Source organism: Marmota monax, unplaced genomic scaffold (assembly GCF_021218885.2).
Source record: "Marmota monax isolate L192 unplaced genomic scaffold, Marmota_monax_Labrador192_F-V1.1 WCK01_AAM20220418_F8-fsc00092, whole genome shotgun sequence".
Classification (NCBI taxonomy): domain Eukaryota; kingdom Metazoa; phylum Chordata; class Mammalia; order Rodentia; family Sciuridae; genus Marmota; species Marmota monax.
In genome coordinates, this window is record NW_026692583.1 from 5,234,027 (window position 1) to 5,261,536 (window position 27,510).

General features: G+C 52.1%; 1 protein-coding gene across 4 annotated transcripts in view; it reads left to right on the forward strand.

Annotated features, from left to right (window-relative positions):
- Positions 1–27,510, forward strand: part of Nos1 (nitric oxide synthase 1) — a 142,270-nt gene that overhangs the window by 111,180 nt on the left and 3,580 nt on the right. For all 4 annotated transcript variants that reach the window (XM_058579887.1, XM_058579888.1, XM_046446300.2 and 1 more), the window contains exons 16-28: positions 493–551; positions 3,474–3,590; positions 7,463–7,637; positions 10,909–11,047; positions 11,429–11,507; positions 16,647–16,840; positions 18,168–18,337; positions 20,682–20,892; positions 21,476–21,563; positions 22,386–22,507; positions 23,669–23,817; positions 25,009–25,203; positions 26,666–26,784. In XM_058579887.1, the coding sequence (XP_058435870.1) occupies positions 493–551; positions 3,474–3,590; positions 7,463–7,637; positions 10,909–11,047; positions 11,429–11,507; positions 16,647–16,840; positions 18,168–18,337; positions 20,682–20,892; positions 21,476–21,563; positions 22,386–22,507; positions 23,669–23,817; positions 25,009–25,203; positions 26,666–26,784 (1,817 nt within the window). The remainder of the gene's footprint in view (positions 1–492; positions 552–3,473; positions 3,591–7,462; positions 7,638–10,908; positions 11,048–11,428; positions 11,508–16,646; positions 16,841–18,167; positions 18,338–20,681; positions 20,893–21,475; positions 21,564–22,385; positions 22,508–23,668; positions 23,818–25,008; positions 25,204–26,665; positions 26,785–27,510) is intronic.

The window sequence follows — 27,510 nt, forward strand, 5'->3', positions numbered from 1 at the left end:
GCAGGAGGGCCTCGCTGGGACCCTCCCTCTACACCCGAGATTCAGAACCAGAGTCCCCCCAGAGCCAGTGACGTCGGTCGGATCCAAGTCATGCAGACACTGGACAATCCCCAGCTCTCGGGCTGTGGGTGTCCACTGTTCAAATAGTCCTAGTGAAAATGTCACCTGAGTGAGCGCCTTGTTTAGAAAGGGGAGCCTGGTGTCCCCTGCTAAAGACTCAGGGACAACATTTTTATAAAGAGAAGGCCACCCAGGAGCGTTGTGTCGTGGGGGTAGAGTGTCCACGCCTGCCGTCCCTTAAACAGCTGACCTTCCATTATACCTGCTGCTCACCTTGGCCGCCCACCTGAGCCCTGGCCATCCCTGATATCTGGCTGCCAGGCATCGGGCTCCTCGTTGACTGGCCAGGACCCCAGGCCCTGTGCCCATCCCCCTTGCAGACTAACTCATACAGACGTCCTTCACATTTTCCTCCTCTGTTCTGACCTCCAGAAATTCGGCTGCGCTTTGATGGAAATGAGGCACCCCAACTCCATGCAGGAGGAGAGGAAGTAAGTGACCAGTCCCTCCAATGTCAATGACAACCCCTGGGATCCCTGGAAATTACGTTTTGGCTCCTGGGATTCACATTTGAGTTGTGGCTGGTGGTTGTGACCCAAAGTCCACTGAAGACTGAATTTAGCTGGCAGGTGTCTGGGATTCACTGGGGCTGGCATCTCAGTGCCCAACCAAGTCCCTCCTAAGCTCTGTGACTCAGTTTCTCTTTATGTCAAATAGAGGTGATGATAGCTACCTTAACTTTCCGATGAGTAAGAATCAAGTCCAAAAATGGACGAAAGAGTCTTAGGAAAAGTTAAGTGCACGGTGTATACATCGTTCTGATTCTCCCCCCCACACACCTTTGGAGACCCCCATTCAAAATCAGTGAAAGCTGCCTCTTGGGCTTTTCGATCTGATGCTCACAGTGGACCCGCAGCCAGTGCAGAGGTTAAGTTCAAAAGCTGGACAAGATCACCTCACAAGGCAGAGACGCCCCTGGTGCACAGACATTCATGAAGGAATTGCACCTCGCGTGGGACTGGGTTCTGAAGGCGTTCCACAAGGTGGACGGTCTGTTATCTAGACTTCCTCGGAAAAACCCCAGGACCCTCCGTGAGGGCACCTGGTGTGGAGCAGATCCCTGTGTCTTAAGATGAGCATCGCACGTCATAGCTGACTGGCATTTAGAGATGGTGTTGTGCAGAAAATCACTCTTGGTTTTCTCCCTGCAAAACACATGTGGTCAATCCCATCCCAGAGCCCCGGGTGACCTGCCCTCGTCCATACCTGGCTTCAGCACCTTGGTCCTGGGTGGCCTCCTTGTGGGTCACCCCTCACCCCTCCTTCAGGGAGAGATAGGGCTCCATCCATTCTCCCCTCTAGGTACCCGGAACCCTTGCGTTTCTTTCCCCGTAAAGGGCCTTCCCTCCCCCCTGGTGACACTGAAGTCCACGGTCTGGCTGCCGCCCGTGACAGCCGGCACAGGTAGAGCGTGTATGTGTACGCATGCATGCGTGTGCAAGCGTGTGTGTGCATGTGTGTGTGCGTGCGTGCACCCGTACGTATGCATGTCCTACACCCGAGCATCCCTGGCCACTGCCCCCCGGGGTCTCCAAGTGACCTGGATTGTACCCCAGGCTGTGCCATTCGCCCATTCAACCACCTGGGCAAACCACTTGACTCCCGTGGGCCTCGGTCTCCCGCGGCTGCCAAATGGGGAGCGATGATCCTGCCACGCCCACCTGGGGGGGCTGTTGCCAGGGTTCCCGGGAAAATAACAACGGGGACAGCATTTGGAGGAACCTCCAGCCTCATATGGATCCACGTGCTGCTATTCTTACCCCACAACTGTCAGCCTGCCTCCCCCGCTAACCACACACACCCCCTGAGATGCTGCATGACTTATTTGGAGAAGTGACTCAATGTGAGGCTATTTTGGGGGCAGAAAATACACTTTCGTATATTTAGAACTTTCCTGATGCTGGAGCGGACACTTTGACGAGCGTCCAGTTTAGAAACGCTGCTGCCAGAACGCACAGATTTCTTTTTATGTCTTTTTTTTAATTTTTTCCCCTTTTTGCATTCAGATTTGTGCATTGGGTTCTCGCCTGGAGTTTGGGGGCTTGGAATTATTTTTGCTTGTTTCTTTGTCAAGTATTGGGGTTTGGGTTTGGGTTTCGGTTTGTTTTTACCTTGTGTGCAAGCCACACGTACCCCTAGGAGAGGAGAACGGATGGGGGTGTTTTGGGTTTCGTTGTTTCAAGGTCTTGAGATTCCTGAGCCTCTCGGGCTGAGGTTTGGGTCCCAGGACATTTTCCTTCCCCTTGAAAATAATTTAATTATATATATAAAAGCAGCCATGTCTTTTCATGCAGGGTATCAGTGCTAAACATTTCTTATGTTTGCCTGAAATGTGACCTGCGACCCAGGAAAAATGTCAAAGATCTATGACTCTATGAAAGGAAAGAGTTGACCAGAATAGACCAGGCCGGTTCTGCAGAACTTGTTTTCTTTTTTTTTTTTTTGGTACCAGGGATTGAACCCAGGGGCGCTCTCCCACTAAACCACATTCCCAGCCCTTTTTATTTATTTATTTATTTTTAATTTTGAGACGAGGTTCTTACTAAGTCACTGTGCATGTTGCTCAATTGTTGAGGCTGGCCTCCATCCTCTTGTCTCAGCCTTCCTAGTCTCGGGGATGACAGGTGTGTGCCACTGTGCCCAGCTTCCAGGATAGAGATATTCTACATCTGTATTGATGGTATACCAGTCACTGTCCGCACATGGCTGCTGGATTCTTGAGGTGTAGCTAGTGCATGTGAGGACAGGAATTTTCAACTGCTTCTCATTGTAATTAATTCAAGTGTAAATAGCCACACTTAGATGATGGCCGCCATATTGGAAAGCGCCATATTGGCCGCCATATTGGAAAGCCAGTTCCTGGCTGTTAAAGCGAGACCTGGGGACTAGCAAATTGGCACTTCTTGGGGACTTGTTAGAAATGCCAATTTTCAGACCCCACCCCAGACCTCTTGAACCAGAGTACGCATTTTAACGAGACCCTGGAATGATTCCCATGCGTGTTAAAATTCCGAGAGCAAGGGAGCATGGCCTTTGGTGAGGGGAGGGTCCATTCTGCTCCTGACATCTTATTAATTTAGCCATGTTAACGGTATGGGCTCAGGATCCATAAATGGAGCACGGCCAAAAGCCTTTGAAGTTCCTGGGAGGGTCCCATGCAGGAGGATAATTATCGTGGTGGGGGGCGAGAGTTGACCCGTTCTTGAAGAGACCCCGGGAGTGGTATGCATTGACTCCACAAACCCAACAGAGAAGGTACCAGGACCAGGACCAGTGACTTGAAGATCCACAGGGGGTGTGGGCCTCGGGAGGGGGTCCAGGCGAACCTCACAGACTCTCGTTCACCTTGGCAGGAGCTACAAGGTCCGGTTCAACAGCGTCTCCTCCTACTCTGACTCGCGCAAATCATCGGGCGATGGGCCTGACTTCAGAGACAACTTTGAGAGTGCTGGACCCCTGGCCAATGTGAGGTGAGCAAAGGTCCTGGGGTCACGGGAGACGGAGGCTCTTGGGGAGCTGGACCTTGGTGCAAGATGGGTTCTTGGTTGCAGGGAGGGGTCTCCCATTCATTGCCCCTTTATTCCCTTATAAAACCAGGCTGTCTGGGACCTCCTGGCTGTCTGGGACCCTCCATCCCATCTCGCTGGCTGGCCCTTCCTGTGGCCTCTCTGACCGTTCACCTCTCTCAGAGCCCCAGCACCCGCAGTCCACCCCATGGGCTGAAGCGTATTATTTCCTATGGGTCACTGAGCTTCCCTTCCCAGTGAACACATTTCGTACCTGATAGAAGTCTCGGGAGCAACCCTGCCAGTGACTCTGAACCCTGAATATACCCAAAATCCACCTGAGAATACTCACAACATACCCACACCATAGCCAAGCCCCGCTTCCCGAGATTCGGATGTAACTGGTACAAAATGTGGGCCCACGCCTGGACTTTTTTCCTTTCACTCTCTCAGTGACTCTAGCACGCAGTCCGATTTTTAAAAGACCAGCCTAACCCCATGTTTGCCAAAGCAGACTCACCTGCCAGAAGATAATTTTAGGTGGTCCGTGGACAGACGTTTTTGTTCACCAGCTGTGTGTTCAATTGAATGTGCATTTTCAAGGACGTGAAACTGTGATGTCAGACCTTCGGTCTCATGGATATTGGTCAAAACAAGACTGATGGAGAACGTTCAGGCCTACCCATGAGCCTCTTCAGCCCTCCGTAATTGACATGTCTTCACAACTGCTCAGAGCTATGCTCAGTAGACAATTCCTAGATATTGAAGGATCGTGTCCGTCAGTACATTTTTAAATAGGCTTGAGTTTCAAAAGCAATTTTAGGTTGGCTTGTAAAAAATTGTACAGAAAGTACAAAAAAAAAAAAATTGAAGCCAGGCACGGTGGTACATGCCTGTAATCCCAGCAGCTTGGGAGGCTGAGGCTGGAGGATCGCGAGTTCAAAGCCAGCCTCAGCAATAGCGAGGCCCTAAGCAACTCAGTGAGACCCTGTCTCTAAATATAAAATAGGGCTGGGGATGTGGCTCAGTGGTCAAGTGCCCTGGTACCCCACCAAAAAAAAATTTTTTTTAATCATATCCCAAAGGCCTCAACTCCCCTACCCTAAACACATGTGGTCTCCCAACATCAGCCTCCTGTGACAACATGGTACATTGGTTAGAATCATTATCAGCCAAGGCCAAGAGTTTACTTTAGAGTCCCCTGTTAGTGTGGCACATTTTGTGGGTTTTGACATTAGTACATTTTTTTAGCTGAACATTGAAACTTCAGTTCTAGAGTTTGACAGTCAGACCTACTTTATTCTTATTAAATCTATCACAGCCTCAAGTTGGCAGACAAATGCCCACAGGCCAAGCCCAGCTTGGCCACGGCATGTTTTTGTTCAACCCTTCGGCTAAAAATGGTTTTTGTTTTTTTACAGATGAGTAATTGGAATTCATGATAGAGAACATCTTTGAGATCCACTTAAACAAAATGTTATCCACTCCCCCCAACCAAAAAAAAATCCTATTCTTCTCATTAGTAGCCCTGAAAAATTTGTACTCAACTATTATTATATTTTTTAAATTTCATCAATTAAAAAAAATGTACTGAAGGTTTTTCCTCTTGTTACATAAATGCCCAAAGAATAGCTTCTATTTTGTAGTCCTTAAAATATTTGCTATCTGGCCCCAAATGTAAGAAGTTAGTCAACTGCTGTTGGAGACTTAAAATGAAAGTTTTGAAATCCTAAGTACAAATTGTGGTAGGACTGTGAGTCTACCAGTAACCAGAGTAGGTCTCTAGGTCCATTAAGAAGTGAATTAAGGAATCGACTCTCTGAATCATTTGTTGGAAAACACAGAGTTGAATGTCTTAGTCAATACAAGATGCTGTAACAAAATACCACAACTGGGTGGCTTATAAACAACAGAAATTTATTGCTTATGGTTCTGGAGGTCAGGAAGTCCAAGATCAAAGCCCTGGCGAATTCAGCATCTGCTGATGGCTCACCCTCGGGTTAGTAGATATTACCTTCTCCCTGCATCCTCACTTGGTAGAAGGGAAGAACTCTGTTCTCTTCAGCCCCTTAAAAGGACACTAGTCTTACTCTCTAGGGCTCTGCCCTGATGACCTAATCATCTCCAAAGGCCCCACCTCTTTATCCCATTGCCTTGGAGATTAGATTTCAACATGAATTTTGAAAAGACGCCAACATTCGGTCCTTAGCATGGGGTTTGATCAGCTGGAGAGTAGAAGTGAAAAGCGAGTTAAAGAACAGGAACAGGAGTCCAATATGGCCGCCATCACAAGTACAAGTAACAGATACAAGTAACCACAAGCCGTGCTCAGCGCGGGCAGTTTCCACATCTGCACTGGGCCAAGGCGAAGGCAAAGGCTTGGGGCAGGGGTGCCCTTTCCTGACACCCCCACACATACCAGTCCTCATCTGGTCACCACATCTGCCACCTGTCATACGAGGGAGGGGACAAGGGACAACATAAATGTGTGTTTGAGAGGAGCGTTAACCCCCATCTGGGAGACGCCTGAACAGATCTCAAGTCCATCTTCCAGTGATGGGGAGTCCCTCCCTTCCCAACTTCACTCCCCTTCCCTTCTCCTCCCCTGTCTCCATCGTCACTATCTGGTCCCGGGGGTTCTCAAAAGGAGATTCAAGGACAGGGCAAGACCCCGTGCCGCAGGTTTAATAGCGCCACTTCTTGACCTGTGAGGTGACCGTCAACAGCAGGGTGAGGGGTTCTTGTGCCCTCTGTGGACCTACCACTCCACTTCCTGAGAGGTCCAGAACCGCAGGACCCACCCCCAGAAATGTGGCCCAGAGTGTCTGTAAGAAGGGCCGTGTGGGACACCACCCTCCGCTCTCCGTGCCCACCTAACATGGAGGAGAAGCGCATCAGCGCGGCCCCCGCTGGCTCCAACCCCGACACCTGTATCTCGACAAAGAGGAAGAGAAATTAATGTGTGAGGCACATAAATTTCACAAACATGCCCCGGGGTGGAGCCAGCCTGGTTACAACTCTTTCCTATCCTTTCGGAAAACGCTGATTACACACCAATGTTCCATGTGCTAATGACAGGTCCGTCTGGTCACCTTAGTACCTCCGGGTCCCTGAGGACCATGGTGTTGGAGTCTTCCTTGTCTGTCTAACGGTCCTCTTGCAGAATTCAAGCCTCCCACTAAGGTAGACTCTTGTTCCCCATGAGTCCAGCTTAGAAAGGGACAACGGTCACTGCTGTCCCTTGCGGTCCCTCCTGAGAACCATTTGGAACTTTCTCCTGAGGTTGGTGACAGCTAGCAGAGACCAAACAGAAGACAGGAGAGACCTCAAGGGCTCTGGCGATTCAAGGAGACCTTCTCCAGATGGCTTGGGGTGGCTTCAACTCCATCAGCGAAACACAGTCCCACCTGAGATGCTGGTTAGGTGTGTCCACCTTCACCAAATACAGCGGCCTGTGCTGAAGCAACAGAGATGGATCTTCTCATTGCTCCAAAAGCTCGAAGTCCAAGATCAGAGTGCCAGCCGTGTTGACTTCTGGCGTGGCCTCTCCTCCTGGCCTGCAGATGGCCGCCTTCTTTATCATGTTGCAGAAAGAGAGAGACAGAGATAGGGACAGACAGAGAAAGGGCACACACAAGCGCTGGTCCTGTGGGATTAGGGGTCACCCTTCTGACCTCCCTGGCTCTCACCATCTCCCCCAGGCCCTACCTCCAAATGCAACCACTCTGGAGTTTAGGGCTCCAACGTGAATCTGGAGGGCACACAGTTCAGCCCGACATCCCCCATGTCACCCCCCCCAGTCCCTTACCATGGACCTTCTGTTGTCCCCTTGCCAGGTTCTCGGTGTTCGGCCTCGGCTCCCGGGCCTACCCCCACTTCTGCGCCTTTGGACACGCCGTGGACACCCTCCTGGAAGAGTTGGGGGGGGAGAGGATCCTGAAGATGAGAGAGGGGGACGAGCTCTGTGGACAGGAGGAGGCTTTCAGGACGTGGGCCAAGAAGGTCTTCAAGGTAATCCCCATCTCAGAGACCCAGGGAGGAGCGCTCCCCCCCCACCCACCCAGAGACAGCACCCAACCCAGGAGAAGGAGAAGGAGCCCTGGGACTTCTCCGCAGCTCCAGTGGCTCCAAGGGGCTTTAAGTCACACATTTTCCACCCAGCAGCCAACATTATACATTATGGGCAGGGAGCGGGTCCACAAACAGAAACGGTAGGGGCTGGAGGTGTAGCCAGAGGTCGAGGACTTGCCTAGGATGCACAAGGCCCTGTGTTTGTATCCCAGCACTGCAAAAAAAATAAATAACAAAATTCCAGAGTCTGTGCATGCATAAGATTGAGTGAAAATTAAAACAGAACTAAAGGTTTCCTGCCGCAGTTACGCTGTCCACTCGTATGTGCTAAGCAGCCCCAGCGGCCAGGGTCACCCTCTGAAGTGCAGAGCGTCTCCACCTTGGTAGGACCTCCTGCCGGACAGCACTGCCCCCAACACAAGGTCACCAGAGGAGAAGAAATGCAGCAGAGCCGGGTGCCTCAGCGTGGGGCAGGACTAACTGGCCATCCTGGGAGCAGGGGACATTGAATGTGGCCCCTGGTGCCTTTCCCCCCTCCTGCACCGCCCTGAAGTGTATCCTTATCCACAGCCCAGGAGAAGGAGAACGGGGCAACTCCTTTCACTTAACCGGCACTTCTTCAGAGAACAAAAGGGGAAACTGAGGCCCTGGGCTGTAAGGACTTCTGGGAGGGAGGCCGTGTCCATAAGCCCATCCCTGATCTTCCACCCAGACCAAGAGCTGAGAGAGCTTGGCTTTTTTTCACACCAAGTTATGAGTACCAGGGGTGGAACCCAGGGGTGCTCTGCCACTGAGCCACCCGCCCCAGCCCTTTTTACTTTATCTGGACACAGGGTCTTGCTAAGTTGCCCAGGCCGGCCTTGATCTCGTGGTCTTCCTTCCTCAGCCTTCTGAGTAGCTGGGGATTACAGGCATTACTGCGTCTAGCAATGGTACGGCCCTGGATTTCAGACTGTGGAATTGCTAAATGTTCATTGTACCACAGGATCTTTGTCCAGACTCCCTTAGACCGACCATTTCCTCCCTGTGGAAGGAAGCAAGACCTGTTTAAAGCCACTTTGCCCTTCAGCTACCAACCTCCTGTTCTCCCCTCCCACCCTTTGCTCTAGCACCACTAATCCCATGTCTGCATCTTAATTTCCCTGTTGTGTTCATTTCATATGAATGGAATCACATTAATAGGAGGCTTTTTGTGAGTGGCTTTTCCCACTTACCATCATGTTTTCAAGGTTCATGTTACAGCAGAAATCAAGACTCTGTCCCTTTTTCATGGCTGACTAATATTCTATTGTATGGATATGCCACATTTTATTTACCCATTTGTCTATTGATGGCTTTTTTGAATGGCTTTCAAATCAACAAGGCCAGACAATATGAAAAGCTATCCTTGAAAACTTTAATTTTCTTTTTGGCAATGCTGGGGATGGAACCCAGACCTTATACGTGCTAGGTAAGTGCTCTACCACTGAGCTACACCTCCTTGAATTTTATTATTAAAAAAAAGAATTCTGTGGTGGCATGCATCTCTAGTGCCAGCTACTCAGAAGGCTGAGGTGGGCGCATCATGTGAGCTTGGGAGATCTAGACCAGCCCAGACAACACAGGGAAACCCTATGTCAAAAATAAAAATAATAATTTTGAACAGTAATTCTTAGGATCCTTAACGTTGAGGAACAGATGGCTTAGCCAAAACAAAACAAAGCAAAAATGTGGGCTGGAAATGGAGACCAAGGGCAGAGCACATACCTACATGCACCAGGTCCTGGGTTCAATTCCCAGGACTGTGAACAGAAAAGAAAAATATACCTGAGGTGTACAGGCACTCCATACACTCTGATTTTAAATAACTTTAAAAGTCTTTTGAGGAAAATGAGTGGGAAATTCTATGGCGTTTACTTTCTTCTTTAATGCTCAGCCTTCACACGTGTTGGTTTTAGAGATCAATGTCACCAGAGTTATAGCTTAAGTAGAGGCTAGGTCCTAAATCAATGGAAAATGTGAGGTGTCCAGCACCTTGCAGGCACTTAAAAAACATGGGGTGGATGGGTTGGATGGGTGGATAGGTGGATGGGTAGGTGGATAGATTGATGGATGGTGGATGGACAGATGGATGGATGGATGGATAGTTGAGTGGATGATGGATGGATGGATGGATGGATGGATGATGGATGGATGGGTGGGTAGATGAATGGACAGGTGGATGGATAGATGGGTTGATGGATGAATGTGAATCCAAGTGGATTTAAATCACACATTTTCCACCCAGGATGGATGGAAGGATGGATGGATGGATAGAGAATAGGTGATGGGTGGGTAGATGGATTGATGGGTAGAAGGATGGATGAATGAATAGATTGGTGGGTGATTGATGGATAGATGGACAGATGGGTGGGTGGATGAATGGACAGGTGGGTGGATAGATGGATGGATAGATGGGTGGATGGATGGGTGGATGGATGGATGGATGGACGGGTGGATGGATGGATGGGTGGATGGATGGATGGATGGATGGATGGATGGATGGATGGACAGGTGGATGGAAGGATAGATGGATGGATGGGTGGATGGATGGATGGACAGGTAGATGGAAGGATAGATGGGTGGGTGGATAGATGGATGGATGGGTGGATGGATGGATGGATGGATGGATGGGCAGGTGAATGGATGGGTGGATGGATGGATGGATGGATGGATGGATGGACAGGTAGATGGAAGGATGGATGGGTGGGTGGATGGATGGGTGGATGGATGGGTGGGTGGATGGATGGATGGATAGATGGACAGGTGGATAGAAGGATAGATGGATGGATGGATGGGTGGGTAGATGGATGGATGGATGGATAGACAGGTGGATGGAAGGATGGATGGATGGATCGGTGGGTAGATGGATGGATGGATGGATAGATGGATGGGCAGGTGGATGGAAGGATGGATGGATGGATGGATGGGTGGGTGGATGGATGGATGGAAGGATGGATGGATGGATGGATGGGTGGGTGGATAGATAGATGGGTAGATAGATGGATGGGCAGGTGGATGGAAGGATGGATGGGTGGGTGGGTGAAGGATGGAGGGAGATAGAGAGGGAGGGAAGAGGGAAAGAAAAAAGGGAGGTTGAGTGGATGGAAAAACAGATTCCATGACTTGGGACTATTGGAGAGGGGCCTCTCTTGGCCAAGAGAGGCCACCCAAAGCCCTGTGTGTGCTACAGGCGGCCTGTGACGTGTTCTGCGTGGGGGATGACGTCAACATCGAGAAGGCCAACAACTCCCTCATCAGCAATGACCGCAGCTGGAAGAGGAACAAGTTCCGCCTCACCTACGTGGCCGAAGCACCAGAACTTACCCAGGGTAATGGGCACCACCGCCCCGCCCCCACCGGGAGACCCTTCGCGACAGCGCTGGGGTGGGGGGGAGGGAAGGTGGGGGACCTCACCTGGAAAGGCGCCTCAGTGCCCTCAATGGGTCGGTTTGCTGGACGTCCAAGGGCAAGCCTTCAAGAGTGGACTCGCCCCTCGCCTGCCCCACACCCAGTGCACTGGGGAGCTTCTCTCTCCCGGAATGACAAGTCCCCAGGCCATCCTGCTTCAGTCCCAGCCGATCCCAGCCCATTCTCATGTCTTGTCTCCTCACTTGACCGCAGTAGGAGCAGGAATAGAGGGTCCCTGAAAACCTGGGGCACCTTAGAGGTGCCCTATATCCCCTGAGGGAGACCGGTGTCGCTCTCCACAGGGCTCTCCAATGTCCACAAAAAGAGAGTCTCCGCCGCGCGGCTCCTGAGTCGACAGAACCTCCAGAGCCCCAAGTCCAGGTAGGAATGTGGACGTGTCCACCTCGGCTCCCAGGGGCCACTCACCGCACGGGAGGGCATCTGCTCCCTCCTTGGAGGACCACTGCAAAGTGCCACCGAGCCGCACCCCCCGCCTTGGTGCCTGTCACATGTGGGTTTCCTGTGCCTAGAGGCAGGAACAAAGGAGACGGTGCTGGTCCTGTGAACGGGGGAAAGAGAAAAGTTCTGAGTGATTCTTCACAGTGGGCCACACTTGTGTGGAATTGCTGAGGGCTACTGGACCCCAGGATCTTCATCAGAAAGATTAGTTCCCGCATTTCCTCCAGGTGGACCATTTTTCTGCAGAGCCCTGCAAAAATAGCTAGCTGGCCTCTGCCTAAATGTCTCTGGGATGAAAGGGGGTTTCTCCAGTCCCCCCAAAAAATGCACTCCATGTTTTGCTAGAAATTATCTGAACACCTAACATAGCCAAATATCCAGTCTATATAATATAGTTAAATACCTTATTACCTAAAATAACCCAAGTCTGTCTTCTTAGCAGTTTATGTTAAACCCAGTGAGCCTTCTCAGTGACACCCAAGACGAATTCATGTCTTTCAAATGAGAAACCTTCTGGGTGTGGTGGCACTTGCCTATAATCCCCTCCACTCTGGAGGCTGAGGCAGAAGGATCGCAAGTTCGAGGCCAGCCTCAACAACTTAGCGAGACCCTGTCTCAAAATAGAAAAAAATAAAAAGGGCTGGGGATGTGGCTCAGTGGCAAAGTCATCCTGCCTCAGATCTGGTCTGCCAAGCTTTGGGCTATAGTAAAAGGGTACACTCTGTCCTGTTGGAAATGTCATTTGCAGACCTGGTCACGGTGCAGCGGAAGTCGTATGCTCGCTGCCGAGTGCGCTAGGGCTATTATTGCCGCTGCTGATCTGAACAGGATGTGCTCCTGTCACCCGAGAATTCGGGCGCTGTCCCTAACAGCCCGCTCTCCCATTAAGCCAACGTCCTCCCTGCCCCTTGACATCTCTCTTCTCAAAATGATCAAACCAGGGCTGTCCACCCCTCCCCTTGTATAAATTTTTTTTTTAAAGCACTAATGAATGTCTTTGTGTTGATCGCTGTTGAATCTCGCTTTGTAGTTTAGAGCCCAGGAAGAGCTTTTGAAATCTTGATTCTTTGCACAGCGTCATACAAACAGCGTGCGGTCCGCCTGCACAGCCCCGGGTTCTGACCCCAGCTCTCCCCTGCACGAGCTGTGTGGCCTTGAACAAGTCGCCCAGGTGCTCGGAGCCCATGTCTCCTTCTCTGTGACACAGGAACGAGGGCTGGAGAGATTGCTCATGTTTATCTAGTACTTCCCACGTCCTGAGCACGGTCCTGAGCTCTCTGCCCAGGACCTCACATCATTCATACCAGCCCAGGAAAAAGAGACGGTCTCGTTTTAAATAGGAGGAAATGACAGGAAGTAGAAGTGACCGTTTCAAGGTCACACTGACCCTTTCCAGCTTCACCTCACCTGCCAGTGAGCACACCTGCTTCCTGTGGGGTCTTTGAAACCTTGGATGACCGTGACCAACCTGTCACAGCCCCAGATCCACCTGTTAGAGCCAACCGGTTCCTGTCTCCTAGATCCTCAAACATTAAAGAAGTAGATTGGGAGATTGATCTCTGAATAATTAGTTAAATACAGTGTTCGGAGCTCAGCGAGCTCTGATCTGTAGCGAGAGATCCTCCACGTGGCGTGTGCACCTCACTTTCCACTTCTCTCCCGGGGAAAGGTGTGACTTGCACAGCAATGAAAGAGAAGGGGCAGACAATCTGCCCCAACCTTGAAAGTCCAGTTGAGCAGTGCCCCCCCTAAACCACAGTACAGAAGCAACAAAGGAAAACTGCAGATATTTTGATACCAAAGTGGAACCAAAGTCCCAAATTAGCCTCTGTCCTTTCTCTAAGCGGAGGGTCTAAAAGGGACAGATGAGAAAATTCCAAACAAGGCTAGGAACTAGAACGTAGTATTAAAATCTGTCGTGAATTAGCACAAAGAGGACCAAATTGTACCTAAGTGTTCCTCTCTTTAAAAGCAGGCTCTGGCGCGGTCTGTTTCCAGGCTCAATACTGTTTCCAGCTCCCGAGGTTTGTTATGAGGAATCGAGGAGGAAAGCATCATGCTCCCATTTTTCTCCTGCCCGAGGCTGGGCTCTTTGGCCCTGGAGGCCGCGACTCAGATTCACAGATCACCCCCTCTAGAGGCCCTTAATTGCAAACAAAGTGCCGAGGAGGAAGTAAACTGCTTCTCCAGGGCGATCCTTGCGAATCTAAAGAGAAAAGTGACCACAATGGGTCCTGCCTGGAAATAGAGGTTCTAATCCGTGGACAGCAATTAGCTCACAACGCAGGGGAGCCAGTAATGGAGCACTGATGGGTGAGCAGGGCGAGTCCTAGAGGTCGGGAGGAACGGGCGGTGGCAGAGCCTGGGTCTCCAGGGGAGGACAGGAGAGCCACGGGGCACAGGGGCCTGAGGCCCAGGTTTGGGAGAAGAGCAGACATTGTGGTGGAGGGTCCTTGTTGGAATTCCCATCTCCCCGTGGACAAAGCTGCTGCTCTCTGGCCTTGCCTGCCTCCGCAGAGGACAAGGACAGCCCGAGGGGCTGCCTTGGCTCCTCCCCCCTCACCCTACAGCCGCAGATGCACTTGGCCTTATTCAGTCCTATCTCAGACCCCCAGGGCGGCCACCTTGAGCAAACCTGTGACCATCTCCCATCTGAGTGACTGAAATAGCAAACAGCAGCCTGAGCAAGTCTTTAAAAACCTGAATTGAAGCATGTCACCCCCTTCATTTCACAGCCTTGCCACTGAGCATAGGGAACCCTCTAGACTCTTTGCCATGACAGATTGTGACAAGGCCCGCAGGATCTGGGCCCTGACACTCTCCAAACCCTCTGGCTGTCTTTCCCTTCCTCGAATAGCTCCTGCCTTTTTCTGCCTCAGGGCCTTTGCACATCCATCCCCCTTTCCTGGAACCCTCTGGATCTTTGTGCACCCACTTCTTCTCATTTTCAAATTCCTGTTCGAATATCAGATCACAGAGAAGCCTTCCTGACCACCCTACCTGCTCTCCACCCACCGCCATCACCCAGCCCCTCCAAGTACCCTGGGCCATGTGGCCATTCAGTTCCGTGATCTCATCCAGGAGCCTGCAAAGCCCCTTTGCTTAAAATCCCACCACGCTGGGCAGAGCCTGGGCCAGCAACTTTCATTTCCTCCTACCCCTTACCCTCTGCTACATTCAAGAGGACCTGGGGAAAGTGGCTGGGAGCGTGAGCCGGCTGGTCAAGTTCAGGTCCTCTGCATTGTGATCTTGTGCAAATCCTGATGGTCACGGGAGAAAGCAGGTATTGATTTGGCAGCCTTTCAAAAGGCTTCCTCTGCGGGAGCCCAGGAGGCTCCCAAGTGAGAAGCCTACAGCGCCCCCTGGCTGCTGGCTGCGGCTCACTCCCTGCCTGCCAAGGCTAGGTAATGAGGTCTTGGCTCCTCAGGAGCCCTCCCGGGAGCTCAGGGGAGAATCAGTCATGCGCGTTCATACAATTTGACAAGATCATTGCTCCAGAGAGGATGAGACCTGCTTTTGAAAGGAGAGAGGAGCCCCAGGCCCTAACAGTACCATTCACAATTATGACCACAAGCTCCCCATCTTATTAAGTAAGGACAGGGGTGCCAGGCTTCGAGAAAACACTGGACATTCCCCCCATCAACACACACAAAAAAATGTGTCAGCTCAGCTGTTTTTAATAACGGTGGCTATTTGTAGCACAAAGGGGGCTCTTGGTTGTGCCAAAAAATGCTTCTATGTAGCGAGTGCCGTTGGTCTATTGGAGTGTGATGTACGTACTATGGAGACTATGGGGAATTTCCGGTTGAATATCCAGCATCCCCATCAACCGAAAGCCACTGGCCACGGAGGAGGAGCAGATTTGGAAAAGCAAACACAGTACGAGGGATTTGACGTCCCAAGGTTTCTGTCTCCGTCCCAGCGTTTGCAGAGATCAAGTGAAGGGCAGTGTCACCGGCACTGAAACTTTTCAAAGGACCAAAACAATGACGTTCTGAGAATTCTTCAAGTTCAGGCTTTCTGGACTTCAAATGCAAAAATCAGTGTGAAAGGGCGTGACCGGGCAGGCGTAAAAGTGCTTCTCTCAAGGTGTTCTTCTGAGACCTCGCCATTTTATGATCTCAGTGAATTTAGGAGTGAGGGGAACCCAAGGGTAAGGCCAGGTCTTTTTTTTTTTCCTGACAATATGAACACCCTGGTTGTAGAAGAGGATGGAGCTGGGAATTCCTAGGAGAGATCGGCGCTGAGCACAGGGTCTGTCCAGCGACGGGCTCACCCCGGAAGTCTGAGGTTCTGTCATTCATCAGATAACTTTTGGGGAACTTTGTATGTGCCATATGCTGTCCTAGGCACAGGGATACGGCTATGGATAAAACAGAAAGATGGCTTGCCATCAGAGAGAGGGGACCCATCACCAACCTCAGGAGGAAGTAAATGATTCTCTGGGTCAGAGGATGGGAAATGGAGAAAAGTAACTCAAAGGCAGGGGAGCAAATATGTGTGAGGATTAAGCCTGGGGTGCTCCAACGTTCAGCATTCAGCATTAAGGGGGAAACCCAAAGGAACCATCAAAGCACATTGGGACCGCGTGCAGTGGCTTATGCCTGAAATCCCAGCGGCTCAGGAGGCTGAGGCAGGAGGATCACGAGTCCAGCCTCAGCAACTTAGCGAGGCCCTAAGCAACTCAGGGAGACCCTGTCTCTAAATAAAATACCAAAAAAGGGCTGGGGATGTGGCTCAGTGGTTAAGTGCCCCTGGGTTCAATCTCTAGTATGAAAATTTTTTTTTAAAAAGAGCAAACTGGCAGGACCAGCCAGAGGTATGGACAGGACTGCTTCCTTAATCCAGATGAGTCCAAAAAAGCATTCGTTGGACTTGCAACCAGGGGCTCTTGGGAGAGCTGGATAAGAGCTATGGTGTACAATGATGGGTCCTTGTTGGCATGGTCCCCAAGAAAGACGGGGGAGGTGGAATTGGGGCCAAGAAGGACAGAGAGCAGCAAAGAAAGAGGGCAGAAGCTGGTGGCCCTGATCCTGTTTTCGCCCTTGACCCTCCCTACAGCCGCTCAACCATCTTTGTGCGCCTCCACACCAACGGGAACCAGGAGCTCCAGTATCAGCCTGGGGACCACCTGGGCGTCTTCCCTGGCAACCACGAGGACCTCGTGAACGCCCTCATCGAGCGGCTGGAGGACGCACCCCCTGTCAACCAGATGGTGAAAGTGGAACTGCTGGAAGAACGGAACACAGCTTTGGGTAATGCTCCCAGGGACCCTTCCCCTTCCTGGGGAAGATCCAGGGGGGGCAGGCAGGGGGGCACGAGGAGACACGTTGCCCTTCCCACTCACTGATCCAGGTGGGAGGGAGGGAGGGTCTGTTCCACCTCCGGCTTCTGAGACAGACGCCCCCTTTCTCGTGGTTGCCCCACGTTGGCCTGGCTGTCAGAGCAGATGCCCGTGGCTCATCAGTGGGAGAAGGGGTTCCTCCAAAATAGCTGTAGTACCCCGAGTGAAGAACAGCGAACGTCTAAGTCAGACCCCTCTCGGGATCCAAAGGTCCTACAGGAGGCTTAATGGCCAGTCAGTACCATGGCGTCCTTAGATCATGTTCCAACCTGTTGGGGGTTTTCCAAAGGCAGAGAGGGTCTCAGTGATTCATCTCAATAGCACAGGTGGGCTGAAGAGTCCCTGGAGGTAGAAGAATCATACCCCAGTATCCAGGACCCACCCCCACCCGTAGACACCCAGATCCATAGAAACACTTGGATGCGCAAGTCCAGTATGTAAAGTGGAGTAGTTTTGGCGCATATCCTACATACCTCTTCCTGCGTACCTTAAATGCTCTCTAGATGGCTGGTGACATCTAATACAGTGCAAATGCTCTGTGAATAGTTATTGTGCCATATGGTTTAGGGATGATGATAAGGGGGGAGGGTGGAGTCTGTCCACATTCGGTACAGGCAAAAAATTCCCAGCAAATATCTTCGATCCTCAGTAGAATCCACAGAATGCCGGGGCTGTGGATTTGGAGGGCTGACCGTGCAAGGTGGTACTCAGAACAAGACCCTGACGCTTGTGAGACTCCCTGACTTCACCCTTAAGAGCCGCGTGGCCTGGGACAAATCTCTGAACCTCCCTTTGCTTCTGCCTTTCTCAATGGGGGATAATGATAGCACTCACCTCGTGGGGTTGTTATGAGGGTTAAATGAATTAATAGCATAAAGGGCTGAGAACAGCGCTTGGCAGGTAGAAAGTGCTGGGTGCGTGTTAGTCATGCATGTCACCTCCGGGGGGTGAGAACTGACATCACAAGAGCACAGGTGCAGCCAGAATCGACGCCTATCTCAGGCTCTGCCTGTTTGATATTCTTCTCCTCTGCTCATGTTTATTTTTTAATTTTTGGCCTCGTTTGCCTCATTGCGCACGTGAGGCACCCAGATGGTCTCCCAGGCCTGTGGAGGTGTGCAAGGTGGAGAGCCCATAGGTTGCCCACCGGGCCCCCTCCTCTGCCCCAGCCGCAGGCCTGGTCCCCTGACGTGGACCCCAGCCCTCCCCGGCCTCCTCACCCCTTGTGCCTCCCCCAGGCATCATCAGCAACTGGAAGGACGAGTCCCGCCTCCCGCCCTGCACCATCTTCCAGGCCTTCAAATACTACCTGGACATCACCACGCCACCTACGCCCCTGCAGCTGCAGCAGTTTGCCTCCCTGGCCACCAGTGAGAAAGAGAAACAGCGCCTGCTGGTCCTCAGCAAGGTGGGTCCCTGGGCTCCGCACACCTCTAGGGGGCCCTTTTCCCCTCCCAGTATTAGGGAACTCTAAAGCTGTTGTTCCAACCGTCTTCCAGCAGATGGCAGTCTTGAGCCATGGTTACCATTTTCTCATTTGCATATGGCCGCCATATTGGCTCATCTACTTTTGGCTAGGCCTAACCCTCTCCCCTTGTCCTGAGGCCTGACAGAACAAGAGCAATCCCCTTGGTGTTCAAAGTTCTCTGGCCACCGTGGAAATTGTGTGTCACCTTCTGCCAACTGCCTTTGTTATCTGGAGCTTCTGGGAGCACCATTTTAGCCCATGCTTGGAAGAAAAAGGAACAGAGGATCTCAGAGTGGCAGAGGAGCAGTAGGTAGAATGGCTAGACATAGAGGCCTCTGGTGACCAAGTTCATCACTCTTGCTTAGAAACACCGTGGACTCACCTACCCTGAGCCGAACCGTTGCACATCCTGCTCAGTAAGAACCCTGCCGAGGAGGACCACCCAGGCTCCTTGGGTTAGCGTTCTTCTGCTGTCTAGGAGACGGGTCCGAATGGCAGGCACAAGAAAAAGGCTAGTTAGCAAGTGCACATCATTCAGAAGAAGCAGATAAAGAGTTATAAGTGGCTACCTCTGGGGAGCTGGAAACGTACAGAAGCAGGGGAACAGGAGGCCATTATTTTTAATCAAAGCTTGGCAGACTTATTTAACTTTTTAGACTATGTCCATGTAAAACTTTTATTTAAATGTTGTAATTAATGAGGGGATATGAGAAGGAACCAGAGGCTGTGCCGCCTGCACAGGATTATTTAAAGTTAGGACTGGGGCTCTTGGTCAGTTACACTTCAGCAGCTGGATGTCATCGAGGCTGTAGGCCGGACATGCACATTCCCAAGGATGCCATGCTCTGTTGATAAGGCAAAGAGGGTCTTCAGGAGTACGTTACACAAAGCCCTTGTAATTGACCTTACCCCTGGTCTCAGAAACTGAGTCTCTTATATCAACAATAAGGAACCATCCAGGGCCGTTATCTGGGATGTAGGAGCCCCAGGGTTCCTGTGTTCCCTGGGAACCACCGGGCTTTGCTGTCAATATGCCCCCACATGGTCCTCCACACCCCAGTCTGCTTTTCCTGGGCTGTCTGTCACCATCTTGAAATTGGCCATCTCTCCAAGGATGCATTTCCAGGCTCAGCAACCAAACAAATCTCGAGCCTGCCTTCTGCACCTGCTGCAACCAGCTGGGACTCAGTATGCCTCGGCTCTCCTCAGGGTCAGGAGCACAGAATCTCAGGCCAGGCTGCCCAGAGCAGGGATTGGCAGACTTTTTCCTGTAAAAGTCCAGGTAATCAGTATTGTAGGCTCATGGCCCATTGGGTCTTTGTGACAACTGTTCATTCTGCCATCATCATACAGCTGCGTAGATGATGTGACCGTGTTCTCATCCAACCACTCAGACACTGGCGTGAATTTTATTGTACCATATTCTTATGCCATAAGGTATTGTTCTCCTTTTGATTTTTTTATTCCCCAACCATTTAAAAAAGTAAAAACAATTCTTTTTTAAAAAAATATTTATTTTTTAGCTTTAGGTGGACCCAATATCTTTGTTTTATTTTTATGTGGTGCTGAGGATTGAACCCAGTGCCTCACACATGCCAGGCGAGCGTGTTACTACCTGAGCCATATCCCCAGCCGCCCCCAAACAACAATTCTTATCTCACAGGGGGCAAGTCAGGATTGGCGCACAGGATGAGGTTTGCCACCCACCCCCGCCACTTAAGATTTAAATTCCAGCCATCATCGCTGAGTAGCCACAGGACCTCTGTCATGTTTAATGTCCTCATCTGTAAAATGGGGATGATTGAAATGCCTGCTATGGTCTGAAATTGTCCATCCCCCACCCCTAAAATCATGTGTCAAAATTCATATACCCAGGGTGATGGCATTAAGAAATGGGACCTCAGGGAAGTGACCGTGTCGAAAGGACTCTCCCCGGTGTATAGGATTAGTATCTTTATAAAAGAGCCCCGAGGGAGCTAGTTCTCCCCTCCTGCCACGTGAGGACACATAGCACGGGGCCGTAGATAAAGAGCAGATTCCACCAGATTCTGCTGGCCCCTTGACCTTGAACTTCCCAGCCTCCAGGACTGTGAGCACTGCATTTCTGTGGTCTGGATTCACCATCCTGAGGTATTTTGGTGCAGCAGCCCACAGGGACGAAGATGGTGTCTATTTGATAAGGTCCTCGGGCGGTCAGATCCTGGAGCGGCAGGATCCCTGTGCACGTGCTCCTCCTCCTTTATTTCCCTGGTCTCAACCTCTCTCGGCCCTCTCCTTGGCGCAGGGCTTGCAGGAGTACGAGGAGTGGAAATGGGGCAAGAACCCCACCGTGGTGGAGGTGCTGGAGGAGTTCCCGTCCATCCAGATGCCGGCCACCCTGCTCCTCACCCAGCTGTCCCTGCTGCAGCCCCGCTACTATTCCATCAGCTCCTCCCCGGACATGTACCCCGACGAGGTGCACCTCACCGTGGCCATCGTCTCCTACCACACCCGAGGTGGGCAGGGGAGCTGGCAGAGCCCGCCCCCCCCTTCATTCCCCCCCAAGACCTCCACAGGTGGTCTCTTCCTGAGCCACTAATCACAGGCCAACCCAAATCCCCGCAGGGCAATCAAACTGTCCCCAGCAGAGTTAGGACAGAGGCCAGACGGGCATGTGGGAGGCTGCATCTCCTGGCACCCCAAGACAGCAACGAGAACAGGCCACCCCACCATTCCCTGGGGGGTCTCTGCTGTATCAGGTGCCCAGATGAGTCAGACGACCCTACCTCTGTTCCTATACTGTCCCTCCATGATCTGAAGATCTCTGTAACCCGGACCCCAGGGAGCCACCCAGACCACCCCGAGGGGGGTCCTTCCAGTGGATGGGAATGGAGGGTGCACCCGGGGCAGGCGTGCAGCTATGAGCTCACTTCGGCTCTACCGTCTCCTCTTCCCCTTTAGAGGAGGGGATCCTGAGTAGGAATTCCAAAGCAGAAATATGGGGTCAGCCTGTGAGCGTTCTGGCATTGGAGGGAGGAGAGGCCATGCTGCTGGGGGGAGGGAGGTAGATGCACCAGAGCATCCTGCTTCCCCCACTAGATGGAGAAGGACCAATTCACCATGGTGTGTGCTCCTCCTGGCTCAACCGGATACAGGCTGGCGAAGTGGTACCCTGTTTCGTGCGGGGGTAAGTAGCCAAGGACAAAAGAGGAACAGTCATCCCAAATCTGCATGTTGATATTACAAGTTGGAGTCGGGGGAGCAGCCTGAGGGCTGGGACGGACGGGATCAGCACCAGTTTCCCTCCCGCATCGCCCTAAGTTGTTTGGGTTATGAGATCTTGGGGCCGAGCAACACGTCGAGTTAAGTGTGCCCTCTAAGCAAGGTCAAGTCAACGCTGTAGATATTTATCAAGTGTGCATTCTGCTCTGCATGCTGGGCAACCAGGCACAGACAGTCTCAGACGGGTGAAAAGTCTATCCAAATTCTTCTGGTCACCTTCAAACGGTTCCCAGTTTCTTAGAGATGGAGAAGACCCAGCCATCCCATCCATTAGGGCGTTTCCTCCCCAACTCAGTTTTAGAGCTTCGACCTGTGAGGCACAGCGGTTCATCCCTCAGCAACTTCTCTCCCTGAATGGTGGCCTCAGCCAACCCTTCTTCTCAGCTGTTGGGGGTGGGATGTTCCCACTTGGTCCACATACCATTTTCCAAACCCCCTGGAGCATCTCAAAAATAGAGTCCTGAGCCCCACTTTGCTGCATCCCCAGAAATCTTCAGGTTTAACATTTCCAGGTGATTCTTTAAGCTCTGATGTCCAGGGATCTCTGATTTAAGATCTCGTGGGTGGATGTACCAGGGGTTCCCAGCCCAGTTCCCTGGTCCCAGGTGAAGAGCACTAAGTGGCTCTACGTGTCTGCGGGACACAGACGCCTGGTCTACCTCAGGCTCCGCTGTCCTGGACGGGATCTGACCTCAGCAGAGCTTCTGACTTTCTCTTCTTGTCCCAGTGCACCCAGCTTCCACCTGCCCCGAAACCCCCAGGTCCCCTGCATCCTGGTTGGCCCAGGAACTGGCATCGCCCCTTTCCGAAGCTTCTGGCAGCAACGGCAATTTGACATTCAACACAAAGGTGGGGTACAGCCCGGCAGCCACTTCCTTTCCACCCTGAGTCTCAGCAGCCCCAGGGAACGGCGGGATGCCTGGAAGGGGTGGGGGGAAGGCAGCCAAACAAATCTCCCACCCGACATGGCCTCACGGCTTGAAATTCCATGCCCAGGGACAGCACTGTGATTATTTAAGGTACAGCCCCTCATAAAAATTCAAGCAGGGTCAGCCTGCGCCCTTATCAAATGGCTGTGTTGATGTGATTCTCCTGTGGACTGTTATTCAAGAGCAGACTCTGCTAGGTGAGAGCTGTAACAGTTCCATTTTTGGGAGAAGGAGACACCCCACAAGCGTGGCCCTGATCAAACAAGGAGTCCTTGAGCACCTAATAAGTGCTCAACCTGAAGGAAGGTGTTGGGTGGGTAGCAACCAACAAAACAGAAAAGCAACTCAAAAATCAAGACCTGCCCAAGAAAACATTGTTCTGCAGAAAAGCTAACATTTATAAAGTATTCATTAAGTGTGCCCAGTTTTCATATTGCACACTTATTTCTCATGGTAATTCCATGATGTAGTTGTTGCTATTACGGCCGCCCCACACTCCGCCCATTCCATGAGTTCTGAATCTACAGGTTCACCAACTACAGGTCTGAAATACCCAAAGAAACATATTACATCTGAACTGAGCATGTGCAGACTGTTTTTCTAGTAATGATTCCGTAAAAGATACTGTAACCTCTATTTCCCTAACGTTTACACTGTTGCGGTAGCACAGGTCATCCAGAGGATCTGCAAAGTTTCTATGCAAATACTGCACCATTTATTTAAGAAAGTAGAGCATGCTCTCAGGTTTTGGGATCTGAACAAGGTCCTGGGGTCCTTCTCCTGTCAATACGGGGGGACCGCTGGTTTCATTGTGCACAGGGAAAAACTGAGGCTTAGAGGTGCAGTTGGTTGTGCTTTGTCACACAGAGCAGGGATTTGGACCAGGTGTTGGAGCTCAAGTCTGGGCTCTTAGCGCTGCCTGATGGTAGAGGCTGCTAAGTCGTCTAGGAGCCAGGGAAGGGAGATCCGAACACACCTCACCGCCTGCCCTGTTGTCTGTGAGCTTCTGCCTGCTCAGCCACCCCCCCCCCCCAATCAGGTGTCAGAGCTGTCTGTGACATGAGATCTTCCCGGTCCCCAGGAATGAGTCCCTGCCCCATGGTCCTGGTCTTCGGGTGCCGGCAATCCAAGATAGACCACATCTACAGGGAGGAGACCCTACAGGCCAAGAACAAAGGGGTCTTCCGAGAGTTGTACACGGCCTACTCCCGGGAGCCAGACAAACCAAAGGTAAGCCCGGCCCCGCCCACTAACGCACTCCTACACGAACATACCCTCGCAAGTCCTGTCTTAGAGACCCCCCTTGCCCTGTCTGAATCCCCCGCTGTGGATTGGCTCTGCACTTGAGAAACCCGGGAGAGGGCATCTGTTTAAAATATTTAGCAGCCCATATTATAGCACTTTACAGACATGAAATGCTCAAAGCAGGAGATGCACAGACCAAAAGCAGATTTGAGAATGTGCAGGACCAGGAAAAAGGGGTCACAGGGAGCGGAGGGCCTGGTTTCCATTGGAGTGACAGAAAACTCTGCAACTGGATAGTGGCGATGGCCGCACGACACAGTGAATGTCATTTAATGCCATCGAATCACGCACTTGAGCATGGTAGATTGTATATTCTGTATATTTTACCACCATTTTTTAAAAGTTAATTTTAAATAAATAAACAAATAAACTATTTCAAAAGTATAAGTTAACCATCCATCAGAGGTCGTACTACCAATCGGAATGGACTGGCCCAGGCTTCTGCTGGGTCTTAGAGATGTCCCCAGGGGTCCCAGGGAAGGGGCTGGGGCCTCTGTGGCTGGCGGGCATGCAGAGCAGTTCCTGGGGAAGTCTGTCAATCTTAATGGCACCCGGGAGGTACCAACGGAATGTGAGTGTCACCTGGCGTGGAGTTTCCAGGACAAGTTAAAGACAAACTCGCGAAGGCCATGTGAGACGTCCCTGTGACCCTCTCCCCCCTCCCAGCCCACCTCTTAGTCCAGCCGTTCTGCTTTAGCCAGTTCTGCAGAGGTGCAGGCTGGCCGCCCCCATCTTGCCTCAGCCATGCCGTCTGTCCTGAGGATTCTCTGGCACCGCGACCTGGGGTACCTGCCGCACCGCGGTGGGTACAGATGTTAACACCTGTGTGTGAGCAGTGGCCACGGGGAGAGGAGCAGGTGGATAATGCCTCCCTTCCTGGGAATGACTCTGGGACTCTCTCTCTGGCTCCCTGGAGGGTCCTCAGCAGACTTGAGCTCCGGTTGCCCAACGTGGGGAGTCGCTCCTTCACACCCCAGGGACCCCCTTTCCACCTTACCCATTTTGTTCTTCCCAGCTCCTGACCCCTTTCCCCTGGGAACACCCCGCAAGCCCCTGAGCCATACCCTGCGCCTCCCAGAGCCCCTCCCCTCCTCACAGACCCTCCCCTCCCTGCAGAAGTACGTGCAGGATGTCCTGCAAGATCAGCTGGCCGAGACTGTGTACCGAGCCCTGAAGGAGCAAGGGGGCCACATTTACGTGTGTGGAGATGTCACCATGGCTGCCGATGTCCTCAAAGCCGTCCAGCGCATCATGGCCCAGCAGGGGAAGCTCTCGGAGGAGGATGCCGGAGTATTCATCAGCAGGCTGAGGGTGAGTGAGTGACAGGCTGGCATCTGGGTCCCTTGTCTCGCATCCTTCCTGTCTCTTCTTCCCCGCCCCACCTGTCGATAATTTGGGGAGCTGTAATGACATGTCACTTTTGCACTTATGATTGAGAATAGAGGTTATAAGGAGTCAGGGGAGGAATCCCAAATCCTGATTGAGAAAGGAGGTACGATGGCTGGGCATGCAGGTGCATGTAGTAAATATGGTTGAGAACTGTCAAGTGTGGAAATAGCGAGTGGACCTCTAGTTAGTTATATAGAAATGAACTCAACCCAATTTTCTCTGCCCCCCAGAACCAAGCTGCAAAACTGCCCTCTGCAGTTGTACAGGTAGAGCACTGAACAAAAAGATCTGTCCAAGGGAGAGACAGAGGTCTGAAAGCCACCCCATGCTTAGCTCTCTAAACCATGCACGTTGGCATGGAGCTGCATCTACCCTGAAGGAAGGATCTTTTCCTGACACACCCAAAGGTTGGGCAAAGACTGGTGATGGCTCAGTCAGCAAAGTCCTAACCATGTGACCAACCTCCCCAAATCCAACACAGTCCTAGACCCCTACAGATCTCTAGGTGTGATCCCTCCTTTCCCTTGCTTTCCTAAATGAGCAGTGATCGACATGTTTATGGAAGAGGCCCTTACTCTAAATCTGATGCTAAACCCCAGGGAGATTTTAAAAAAGAGTTTCTGATGGCGTGTGTCCGAGCAGAGCTGCGGAGCTGCCCTATCCCCCGTCTCTCTGCCCTGATCCTCCCGGTCCCTGTCCTGGGTTCCCCAGGACTCCGTAGGATACAGTTGAAAACCCTTCCCAACTAAACACAGACCCGCTCTACAGGTGGGTCCAGGGAGACTGGACCAGCACAGGGGCCTGGCGGGCTGAACCGCCCCCAGCCGCTGCCCCTCCTCAGCATCCAGTTGGTTTTGCCTCCCACCACTGACTGCCCACCCTGCCAGAGGCACTCCCATGGCTTCCAAAATCCTTGCCTCCCAAGGGGTCCCCACTCTGGGCAGCTGTGGGGGTGTACCCTGGTGGCTTCCCAGCCACTTTTATTCCCCTCAACCCGCTGATCTCCCTGCCCTGGGACATTTCCCACGGACCCCTGCCTTGCCCAGGTCTGAATTTGCAGGAACAGGTTAGAGGGAGGAGAGGGGAGAACGGTGAGCTTCCCACTTGGCTTGGTCACTCTGGGTTCCACGTCTGCCCAGCCGTGTGGCCCCATTTCTGCATGGCAACACCAGAGTTCCACCGGACTAGAGTGGCCTCCTGCCCTCGAGGGTAGAGTCTCGCTGACACAGAGCCTTGGAGATCAGAGGTTCCCTGGGGACACGTGGCTCAGCCTGGTGTCTCTAGGAACCGTCTCCTTTGGGTACCTTCCACTCGGGGGTATCCGTCCTGTCTACACCTTTATCTGGCATCTGAGGGCCGTTCCCTGGCGGTTTCTGTCCCCTAGGATGACAACCGGTACCACGAGGATATCTTCGGAGTCACCCTGAGAACGTACGAAGTGACCAACCGCCTTAGATCTGAGTCCATTGCCTTCATTGAAGAGAGCAAAAAAGAGACAGATGAGTACGTCGGCCCCGCCCTGGAGGGGTAGGCAGAGTCCTCTCTTCTGTCCCCGTGGACGGCTGACTTACCCACCATGGGGTCCCTGGGCCAGCAGCACACTGCCACCCTCTGGGGACCTGTTAGAAATGCAATTCCCGCGCTGCCCCAGACCTGCTCTATGTGCAGTTAGGGACCTGGGGCACCACCGCGATCAGTCCAGGGAGGTCTGAAGACCCTGCTTAGCACGCGGCATCTGTCTGGGGTGCCCCCTACGGCTGTGGTGGCTCTCACTCTGCACCAGGTTGACGGTGGCTTTCTCCTCAGTGTAAATATCAACTGCTAGAATGTTGACAGTTTGACTCACCCCCTAGAAATGGCTGGAAACAGTGCCGTCTCAGCGTGTAACCTTACCTTAACTCCAGGACATAACAGCCTCGTGGCAATCTCTCTGCCCCATGCCCTCCCCATACCCTGGCCATGTGCCCTGACACAGGCAGGAATCCAGCCATCCCAGAGCACAAGGGCACACTCACACTCGGTTCTTACACTTAGCAATTTTACTGTTTGCTCTTCGAAGTGAGGCACCTGTCTCCAGACATACTTTGTGCCCACTCAGCTTACATGACCGCCTTTAAGATCACGCCCTCCTCACAGCTAGCTGGGTGCCGTGGCATAGCCTGTCATCCCAAGGGCTCAGGAGGCTGAGGCAGGAGGATCTCGAGTTCAAAGCCAGCCTCCGCCACTTAG